Source organism: Cynoglossus semilaevis, chromosome 18 (assembly GCF_000523025.1).
Source record: "Cynoglossus semilaevis isolate Cse_v1.0 chromosome 18, Cse_v1.0, whole genome shotgun sequence".
Lineage (NCBI taxonomy): Eukaryota > Metazoa > Chordata > Actinopteri > Pleuronectiformes > Cynoglossidae > Cynoglossus > Cynoglossus semilaevis.
Genome location: NC_024324.1, coordinates 11,034,551 through 11,044,908, shown reverse-complemented (window position 1 = coordinate 11,044,908; position 10,358 = coordinate 11,034,551). Strand labels below are relative to the sequence as shown.

General features: G+C 37.7%; 3 protein-coding genes across 3 annotated transcripts in view; 1 reads left to right on the top strand and 2 right to left on the bottom strand.

Moving 5' to 3' along the window:
- Positions 1–37: 37 nt before the first annotated feature.
- mapk15 (mitogen-activated protein kinase 15) lies at positions 38–5,403 on the bottom strand. The gene is made up of 14 exons (XM_008331735.3): positions 4,930–5,403; positions 3,748–3,846; positions 3,569–3,598; positions 3,212–3,302; positions 2,722–2,852; positions 2,113–2,276; positions 1,891–2,030; positions 1,736–1,793; positions 1,520–1,657; positions 1,342–1,447; positions 926–1,235; positions 701–813; positions 461–613; positions 38–380 (listed from the first exon to the last, which is right to left on the bottom strand). The coding sequence occupies exons 1-14, from the start codon at positions 5,017–5,019 to the stop codon at positions 186–188; spliced, it is 1,818 nt and encodes a 605-aa protein (XP_008329957.1). The 5' UTR covers positions 5,020–5,403; the 3' UTR covers positions 38–185.
- A 498-nt stretch (positions 5,404–5,901) lies between these two features.
- Positions 5,902–9,475, bottom strand: vps28 (VPS28 subunit of ESCRT-I). The gene is made up of 10 exons (XM_008331733.3): positions 9,405–9,475; positions 8,591–8,649; positions 8,451–8,479; positions 8,328–8,365; positions 8,133–8,222; positions 7,953–8,058; positions 7,738–7,839; positions 7,435–7,488; positions 7,256–7,347; positions 5,902–6,867 (listed from the first exon to the last, which is right to left on the bottom strand). The coding sequence occupies exons 2-10, from the start codon at positions 8,628–8,630 to the stop codon at positions 6,747–6,749; spliced, it is 672 nt and encodes a 223-aa protein (XP_008329955.1). The 5' UTR covers positions 8,631–8,649; positions 9,405–9,475; the 3' UTR covers positions 5,902–6,746.
- A 130-nt stretch (positions 9,476–9,605) lies between these two features.
- The window catches only part of aunip (aurora kinase A and ninein interacting protein), a 2,365-nt gene continuing 1,612 nt past the window's right edge, over positions 9,606–10,358 (top strand). The window contains exons 1-2 of the mRNA XM_017041001.2: positions 9,606–9,759; positions 10,118–10,229. Coding sequence (XP_016896490.2) covers positions 10,137–10,229 — 93 coding nt within the window. The 5' untranslated portion in view covers positions 9,606–9,759; positions 10,118–10,136. The remainder of the gene's footprint in view (positions 9,760–10,117; positions 10,230–10,358) is intronic.

Sequence of the window (10,358 nt, the reverse complement as noted above, 5' to 3'; positions counted from 1 at the left end):
TGACTTGTTGGTGCATCAGTAAAAAGAAAAGTCAAACTACAATGTATAAATATTTAATCACTGTCACAGACAGAGAATAAAAAAAAAACCCATGTTTCCATGGGTGCATTTATTACAAGAGTAACAGTCTGTACTGTGGTTGGATGTACTGCTGGTCTGTGTAACCAACAGCATGTTAGCAGTAACTAGTTGCAAGGACGACTCCGGCGCAGATTGTCTAGTTCAGTCTTATTGATTGTGCCGTAGGCCTGAGAATAACTGCCAAGTTTGGCTCTGGGATCCCCTGCAGCTGCCACATTGCAGTTAGTTTGAAAAACCTTTTTGCTAAACCGTGGTGGAGGAGGGCGTGAGTCACGAACTTGAGGGTTGGAGCGCTGGTTCTGAAAAGGAAGGAAAATACAATTTGATAACTGTTACCAAGACAACTATATTTTTGTGTTTTCAACTGCAGCAAACTGACTAGGCATGCAGATGTGACATGCAGCCCAGAAGACAGAGTTGGCTCATCTTTGCGAACAAGAGGATTGTTCTGCGTCTGATTCAAGGTCAAGGAGAAGGTACGGTTGTGAGCCACAGGTGCTGAGCGACCACGCTGGAGAATCTGGTCCATGGTCTAATGGAAGGACAGGAAAAAAGTCAAATGGACCACACACACACAAAAAACAAACCCATAAAGACCATAAAGGGTTAGAATGCTTACTGTATTGGCATTGGCACCATCCGTTGGTGACGTTGCATTTTCACTTGGTTTTTGACTGGCTGCAGTGGAGTTATGACATTGTAGTGGAGCAGCTAGGCTGCGAACGAAACTGTCTAGAAGAGGAAATGAGACTTGTGAATATAATTTTACATTTTTATACAAAGCTGCAGTGATTATATTTTAGGCAGATTATTTCACCAAAGCCATGTGCATTTTCAAACATACTCGTTGCATGTGTAATGGGATTATATGTGGTTTTCCTTAAACCAGGACTTTCCAACGGACTCGTCTTCTCCACAGAAGGTTGACTTGGTACATTGACAGGCCCATGTTTTAAAGACACTGGGTTTTTCTCTTCATTCTTGTCATGTTGGAGTTTTTCATCTTTATCACTGTTGTCATCACCATTCATGGTCACATGAGGTTTCTCTTCACTGTCCTTCACACTTGGTTTCTCTCTGCTACTGATGCAGTATGTGTCCTTTGGCTGGATCAGTCTCAGCATTCCCTGATTCGTTCTCCTCTCCAATATCATCTGCAAAGATAACATGGAGAGTAAAAAGTCTGATGCTGTGTGAATGCATCCGTTACGATTTCTTACAGGAATAATTGATTTCCAAACACTGCAGACTCATCCACACCTCGTAAAGTTTGTTGCGATACTGGACCACAGATAACTGCACGCCATCATCTACTGGCAGCAAAACATCGTAGTGAAAAGATGGCTCCTTGGCTGGATTGTGGAATCTTACAATAAAAAGTCATAATTCAGTAAGACATATTTAGACACATTATTCTAGAATATACTTTTCTAAACACCTGGCTACATATGGGTGTCTGAGAGCCTCCTCAGCAGTCAGTCGCTTCTCTGGGTTAAAGGCTAGCAGACCCTTCAGGAGGTCCACTGCGTCAGGAGGCACAGAGGGTTGAAGGAGTTCCTCCAGAGGCACCTGGGGTCTGACATAGAAAAATAAATCAAATTAAATCCAAGTAAAGATACAATACACTTCACTGATGACGAAGAGCCTTTCTTACTTCAGTAACATCCTTTGAATGACAGAGGATCCATATTCAGACCTAATTGCAAGAATATCTGAAAATAAATCAAAAGAAACAATCATCAAAAGATGAAAACACAGTGATTTGTTTGTATTATAATGTAATAAAATCCAAGTGTTTTTTTTTTGTACCCTCTGGGCTGGGGTGTGGAATGGCGCTCATGATCTTCTCTATCTGGTTGATGGTGGAAGTCCCAGGAAACAGGGCCTTTCCCAGGAGCATCTCTCCCAGGATACAGCCAAGACTCCACATGTCCACACCTTTGGTGTATCTAAGGGTAATGTCAAAGTAATTTACTGTCATCGACATCATCAAGACATTCTGTGGCTTAAACTACAAATAAGAAAAACTACCTTGTGGAGCCCAGCAAGATCTCAGGAGCTCGGTACCAACGGGTGGCCACATACTCTGTTAGTGCGGGATTCCCACTGTCCTCCTGGATCTGGTTGAGTGATCTGGCCAAGCCAAAGTCACACAGCTTGACTACACAGTCGGTGTCCAGCAGGACATTGGATGGCTGTAGGAGTCAGACAATCTTAGCTGAATGAGGTCATTTAAGTGGGGTGTAATTCCACACCTGACCAGGCTGTGTAATATCTCTACGTACAATATAGACTTCTGATATTTTACCTCGCACAGAAAATATCTATTTTCTGTATGGTTTTGTTGATTTCACAGAGGCTCCTCCTCACAGGGACAGTTATATTTTATTTATTATTGATTCGTTTTGGTTAGCACTAAGGCCAAAGACAAATGTAAATTGGGACTAAATTGTCATTTATGAAGTCTGAGTAGTTCTAATAAGTCTGTATCATTTACGTTATGTTGTGCTCCACATCATGTGGTCTCACATACAGCCAGCAGAGGGCGATAAATGACAATTAATTCCTTATTTATTAAAACACTTCACTATACGTAATGTTTTCGAACAACAACAACAACAAAAAAGATCAGTGACAAACCTTTTGGTCTCTGTGAATCACATTTCCTGAGTGCAGGTATTTAATGGCCTTGAAGAGCTGGTACATCACATATCTTTTATGGATGTCTTTGAGCAGGCTGCCTTTCTTTATTACTCCATGAAGGTCAGAGTCTGGATCGGCGCACGGAGAAAAACTCATAGAATTAGTATTATAAATGACTGCAAATAAGTCGATGGAACTTTTTTTTTTATTTCAACCAAAACAAATAGCCAGAAGAACACACTGAGTATGTGATTATAAGTAAGTAACTAATGAGTAAGTAAACAAGATTAAAAACAATTAATCAACAATTAACAGTTTTTCAAAACACATCTGTGGGCCATAACTCAGTGTTTGGCAAACAATGGGTTAACACCTAAATATTAACCACACACACAAACACACATGCACCCAAGTGTAGGTAAAAATCCTAACTTTGTCCTCTAGAGTGGAGGTTAATCTGTATGAAACCTGTGTGAGCAGTCCTTACCCATATATTCAAAGACCAGGTAAATGTCTTTGTCATTCTGTGCTCTGATCACGCTGAGGAGTTTGACAATATTGGGGTGATCTCCAAACTCCTGAGTGAGGCAGAAACACATACACATGCATACACACAGTGTGAAACTGCCCGGAATGGTGTCAAGGTTGTGTAAACAACTGAGGCAGAGGGCTAACAGATGTTACATAACAGTGACTTCATAACTCGTGACCACAACAATGGAGTCAAAGGCCAGATTAAAAGTGGAACAGGAGTCGTAATGAGTTACACAGCACAGTGAGACGGCACATTTGTTTTCAGAGAAGTCTGACCATACAGTTCTACCAATCACAACAGTATTGTTACCTGAAGAAACAGTATTTCTCTGAAGGTTCGCTGTAAAACAAACAGAAAACAAAAAACATTCTTTAAAGCAAACTAAAGCTTCAGGTGAGCTAATTATACAAGGTAGTGAGATGGCAAAATGTAAATAAAGATTACAATGAATATTTTGCAATAAATGTCAGTAATTTGCCGATACACACCTGGGCATCTGTTCTGTTCCTGAAGGCATCAAAGATCTTTTTTACAGCCACAATTTCTCCGGTCTGCTTGTCAACTGCCTTCCACACAATGCCATAGGCCTGAGGACAGAGAGGAAACAGTCACTCTATAAATAAAAGTAACTTCTTCATTCTAACTCTTCTGTGAAAAAAATCTGAGAAACAAAAAAATTAGCTGTGCAGCTGAGATGAGAGATGAGGTCATGTTCAGAGCTGCAGCCTCAGCCATGACTCACTGGGTCAAAACTGAAAACTCATCTGTCTCTGTTGATTCTGGCCTCACTGTTACCACCGTCTAGGTGCAATATTTTGTTTCCTTGTGCAATACCATTGAACCACGATACTTCGCAACAGTGTAAAAAACCTGCAAAATCAGCCAATCACTGGACCTATTTTCAAGAGGAAATAATAAGAATGCATATTTTGTTTATACAGTATATTTCAACTCACTTTCCTTTTTATTTTACATTGTTATTTTAATGAACAGTTACGATCTCTCACATTGTGTTTTTTCCCTCTTGTCTAGTCTCCTGGTGTGAAACCTCTTTATGACATTCTAAAACAATGGCCCTGGGGTCTGGCCCTGGGGTCTGGGCCTGCTGAAGCATCACAGTGCAGGAGAACACCACACCACCAATCACCTGTGAACAGGTTAAACAGCTGTGTAACCTGAGTCTCAAAGGGCCTCAGGTATGACTGCTTGGCAAATGTACGTGGCACTTTCCGCTGAACGTTTAACAGCAGCAATTTGTCCGTCTCTGTGGACGGACTATGGAAAGACAGCAGGCTGTTTTTAGTTCTGAGCCAAGTCATCGCACGGCAGTGGAGAGAAAAACAAAAAAGGAATGGACTCCAGGGGAAACAAGTGTCTCTAAACATCAGCTGATCCACAATGAATAAACAGTGCACCGGCCAAAGCAAATAAGGCCCATGCTTACATCACTAGTAGTAGCTTTGCACCTAAAGCTGAGGCCCCTTTAGGAATGCCCTAAAGAAGGTAAAGATGCACTTTAAGATGTGGAGAACATGAAGGAACATGTAGAACAAAGTTGGACTGTTTTAAACCGTAGAAGTGAAACTTAAGGAAAATAGTTTGTGGATTGACCAATAATAATAATAATAGTAATCATCATCATCATCATCATCATCATCAAATACACTCACCCCTTTTCCAAGCCTCCTCTTGATTTCATACTTTTCAGAGATGTGTTCCTCCAACTCAGAAACATTTCCTGACTCATATTTTTTGCTCATTTTTCCAACGGGTCCTTAGCCTTAGTCATGCACAAACACATAGACTGAGAAAAATAAACTATCTGGATGTCCGAAGTGGTTATTGATCGGTGACGGAGGCGGATCCAATCACATCTGTAGCACCATTCCAATGGTTACTACCAGCCTCCAGTCGTTCCAGCTCTGTGTTGTTGATGTTCGCCGAGCGTCAGTGTTGAAGCGGCAGGTTGTTTTTCCGCTCTGGTTAATGAATTGACATGGAAACTAGTTTAGCCAGTTACCAAGTCAAGAATGAGCTACTTGTCTTGGTGGCTGTCAAAATTCACTGCAACTTTTCCCACACCGCAGCAAACAGACGAGTCGATGAGTTTTGTCATTTTTTTGTCGTCCTGGAAACGAAAGTACTGCTGCTTGGTTCTTAAAGGGAACGCATACACAAAACCGAAACTTTATTTGATTCTACCAGTGGCGTATTTCTTTTCCCAAAAAACAAAACTGATTTATAGCAGTTTTCCACACATTTCATGCAGTTAGAACGATGGTCTTCAGCTCAAGTAATTTATTCACATTGAAGCTTTGTGCACATCTTATATCAAATGAGACCAAATCCCCCTTTATTTACCCTCATAAAAGGCCGTTTCTGTAGAGTTAATTTCTTCTGATACCCTCCTGCAGATACTCCTAAATATCACAATTCTTCAATGTTTCACTGTGTGCACAGGTCTTTTGGTAACATGCCCTTTCCTCTCTTTCTGGTGACAATTAGTTACATCGCCCATCATGTGTTAACTCATGTTTTCCTTTAAACTGCACCATCTGTTGGTCACATGATCCAATTTAAAGGAAAACACAGCCTTGCTTAAATGTTATCTTGTTCACAAGAACAACAGACAAGGAGAAAAGTAGACTTTTACATTTTATTTCTAAAAAGATCACACGTGCTTATATTTAAAAATCACCACTATTATATACATTGATAAATCTTATTACACATTTTCCTTAATGTCTTCCAAAAGGGTGGGTTAATATTCAATAAGAAAAACAAAGACAGTGTGTCCATCTCTCACTTACTCACTAAATGTGACTCACTTTGAATATGAACGATACATGTTAACAGAAAACAATGGACACAATAACAGAACAATTTCCTTCCACCATCATTTCAATAGGCTGACTAATTTTCAGATTTAAAGTTGAAACAAATGTTTACCCTTATTTATCAAAACATATACTCTTACTCTATGACTAAATCCCTTAGTTAAAATGTCAATTAGAAAATAAAATACCCAAGATATCACCAGGTGGCAAATCTTGCATACATTTAGGTACAAAACGACCTAATAGGAAATATTAATCTCTCAAAACAAAGGTTTTGGCCATGGTTGTCTTTTGTTTACGAGTGTGTGCTTTTCAAACCCATTACATTTTGGGACAACTCAAATTTAGGACGAACCTGCTTTATGTCTGATCTGACAAGCACGGCTAAACACCGGATAAATCACAAAACCAACTGGAACTACAAGCAGAACAATGTACCACAAAAAAGAGGAGTTTACTTTAGGAGGTGGTGGAGTTTTTTTTGTATTTAACATAAATAAAGACAGACTAAACAAACACAGAGACAGGGACAGAGAGGAGGTCTTTTTGCCGACACATTTCTACTCTCTTCAAGAAAAGAGTGAGAGAGTGTTTCCTTTGACAGAGCAGGTATTAGAGCGACACTTTTAGGTCCATGAGGAAGAGATGCTTTAAGAAGAGTGAAGGAAACGGTTAAAGGCATTGTAGGCCGACTCCAGGTCAAAAAGCATCTGGCGAACCTGATTATCATCCAACTCATCTGAGGCTGACATGCTGCTGAGAGTGGTCAACCTAAGGAGAAAAGGACAACAAAGATAATGATTAAACGTCATGTCAGATTAGATCAGTAAGAGACTTAACTGTTTGCTGGATAAAAACTTGCCAATTTAAGAAACACAACCATCTGATGGTTAAAAAAAAACAAAATATTGAGCTTTTCTTAGTTTTTGAAGCATCTTTTTCACTTATCACACTAAGAACAGATGTCATAAACAAAACTTCCCTATGACTATTTGCATGACAGACGACCTCTGTTCAAAGTCTATCAATTAATAAACCAATAAGGAAGTCGGGACACTTCTTTTGGACCCTGGAACGCAGCAGGTGAAACACTTATGTGTGCTTTGCATACAGGAGACTCATCTGGTGCTCAACATGAAAACAGTTAAGTGTTGCCTACCAAAGGCTGACTTTGTCCTTTGCCTCTGAGTCGGGGGGCATGTTGCTCATTCTATTCATAGTTTCCATCAGTTCCCTCAAGTCTGGCTGGATCTGGATGAAGAAAATACAGATTCATTCTTTCACTGATGCACTGATACAGTATATGGTGCAATGACTCTTTTATTTGTATTTCTTTACCTCATCCATAGCTCTAATCTCCAGTCTCAGTTTGTCCATCACAGTAATGAAGAGCTAAAAATTAACAAGAGAAAAAGTCAAACACAGTGATGTGTATATACCAAATCAAGTTTAAAAAATAAACTGTTGGCAAATTTAAACAAAAACTACTTTTACAATTTTCTCTCACACTTGACACAGTAAATAATACAATTAAAATGTTTTTTATACTTATTATATAACATATATATGTTATATATAACTCATTTTTTTATTGTGGCAGATAGCTTTCTGTTTGCTGTGATGAAGACAAGTAGTACGTACAGAAACTATGTCTGCAATGCAGCGGTTCAGATTGCCCTTATCATCCTTGATGGTTATTGGCCGATCTTCTTTGATTCTTTCCATGGCCAGTGGGCAGTCCAGCTACAAAAAAACAAAAACAAAAAACCCCAAAATCTTTATTAATCAAAACTATATCTTAATAATAATGAAATTAATAAACAATTTAGGTTAAAAAAATGAGTCTTAACCCTTACCCTGTACTTTCTGCAGAAGTCATCAATGGAGCCAACATCAGAGCCCTGCACTTGTTTAAATGCAGCCTTATACTGAACCAATAGTCTGGAACAGGAGGCAGTGTATCTGTGACAGAAAATACATGATATATTTTTTTTTTTAAGTTGGAGGCAGTATGTATTTATTCAAATATCCCTTACTCATTGGGTGTGACACAGTCTTTGATGTAAGCTTTTTCCAGGGCTTGCAGAGTTTTGACGACAGCAAACAACTCTGCCATGTTATCATACCTTGAGTTTAAAAACAAGTTAATGATTTAGAAGTACAGAACAGGCAATATTATAAATGAGTTTGTTCAAACAAGACAAGGAGAGGTATACAAATTTTACACATACTTCTCTCGTTCTCTTGCATTCTTGTATAATTTCACCTCCTAAAAAATAAAGACAAACTCAAGCAAACCAATGGTATATGAAACACTGGCTTAGCTATGTGAAAACAGAAGTTAAACAAATTACCTCATACAATTCAGGTTTATTGGCAGGAGCTGAGAATTAAAAAAAATACATTATAACATGCTTTAAGTTAGTGACTGTTCAATATTATGTTTGACTGAAAATTGTATAAATTGAGGCATAAGAGTTGATTGCCATCTTACCTCCTCCTACACCTCCTGAAACTTGTATCCCATGAAACATGATGCAGATTAATTGTTATCTGTAAAAATATATACATTAACTGTCAGCTTATGAATTACAAGTAATTGTTAAACCTTTCTATGATGCACTAAGATGTCGACATGTTATGAGATACTCAGTTTCATCAGGGGATTTAAAAAGAAAGATTTGGAAAGTAAAACAACATGAATGTTAAGTTTGATAATTGTGATAAATATGTATAGCTTTTGACTGAAGATGAACAACGAGGATTTTTGTTCTTCTGCTTGTTTTATAAGTTCGTCAAGCTGGAGACAAAGTATTGGCAATTGCAAATAAACAACAGCTAACTTTTCAAACAATATTGTTTATTACATATTGTATAAATTGTCACTTATGGATGTTATGTGGTCTTGTAAAATAATTAGTGTGTCAATCAAATTAAACCTATCCAATCGCTGTTGTGCTGAGCAAGCAACACTGTGGACAAAAGGAGAGAGCGCTTCTCTAGAAATGACTTAGCATAGACAACATCTCATTTAGACACATATTTTTCAATTGGACGTATAGTAGGGCTAAGGGCTAGTTTTCCAGGTTCTTGTTTTGTCAAATAATCTAAACTGAGGTTTGACGACCATGCTAGCTCGTTAGCATTTCCTTGTAGACTAACCGCAATTGTTAACCGTTACACTTGTTTTAATAAGTGATATTACATTTATTTATTTCTGGATATTTACTTTACGATATATTATCAATACCATTTGTATATTACGCCCATAACCGGGTCAAATCTTAAGTTTAAACCCCTGTACTCACCTTCTTGGAAAACTGCTGTGACGTGATGTAAACACACCCTCATGTGAGGACCAGACGACGTCAATATAATAGGTGTCTTTTTCGCCTGAATAAAGAAAATATACTTATAAAAATAACACTGATATCTTTTTAAAAAAGTCATTTTTATTTATCTATTTACAACATAAAATATTAAAATGCTCTAAAGATTTTAATGTGTTTTTAAGTTGTACTTAATTACATTATATCCAGGCAGTTAAATATCAGAGACAGCCCTTCGGTGAGGCGCTAAACTCAAACGAACATCAACGACAGCGAATTAATAAATGTGAATACATACAGAGAAAAGCTTCAAACGAAATCATTTCGATTTAAGGTTCGTAAAAATGCTTTTTTTTTATGGTGAATGAACTCTTGTTTGTTATTAGAGAATACAGCATTTGGTTGATTGAGAGGTTGCGCCAGTTCTGTCACAATAGCTATTGTAAATTTGACAATTGTGTGTGAGGTTCATTTAAATATATGTTAAAAATATATTATATAACAATATATATATTGTTTTAATTTCAACCGTTACACTGCAGTAAACTGCAAAACTTGCTGGTATTGACAAACAGAACGTAGCTTCAGTGTGGTAATTTAGCTTTTTAGCCCATAGTATAGCCTACAATATACTATATATATGTATATATCTTGTTAACTGTATTCATATAAACAAACTTAATTTAATATAGGTTTGTGTGTGAAACCACAATGAAGAAATCTAGACCAGCACTGCAGGCCAAAGCTCAGGAAGAGTGTGGGGTTTGGCTTGATACTGTACAGCTAAAAGAAAAAAAGAAAAAGGTATGTAGAATATGTCTTCAGATTAAAATTCATTTTCATTAACCCCAATGTCCTTAATGTTGCAGTGAAATGTGTTTGTTACTTGTATGTAGTAAATATTGTAAAAGATTTTCCATCTGTCATATTTAG

What these genes read in the sequence shown, in the direction of transcription:
- mapk15 (XM_008331735.3), bottom strand. Translation starts at nt 5,019, where the DNA reads ATGAGCAAAAAATATGAGTCAGGAAATGTTTCTGAGTTGGAGGAACAC. An exon ending in AGAGGAGGCTTGGAAAAGGG is followed by an intron (nt 3,847 to 4,929) that starts GTGAGTGTATTT and finishes CTCTGTCCTCAG; the next exon opens with GCCTATGGCATTGTGTGGAA. An exon ending in CCTGGTCTTTGAATATATGG is followed by an intron (nt 2,853 to 3,211) that starts GTAAGGACTGCT and finishes GCGCCGATCCAG; the next exon opens with ACTCTGACCTTCATGGAGTA.
- vps28 (XM_008331733.3), bottom strand. Translation starts at nt 8,630, where the DNA reads ATGTTTCATGGGATACAAGTTTCAGGAGGTGTAGGAGGAG. An exon ending in ACTTCTGCAGAAAGTACAGG is followed by an intron (nt 7,840 to 7,952) that starts GTAAGGGTTAAG and finishes GTTTTTTTGTAG; the next exon opens with CTGGACTGCCCACTGGCCAT. An exon ending in AGATTAGAGCTATGGATGAG is followed by an intron (nt 7,348 to 7,434) that starts GTAAAGAAATAC and finishes TTCTTCATCCAG; the next exon opens with ATCCAGCCAGACTTGAGGGA.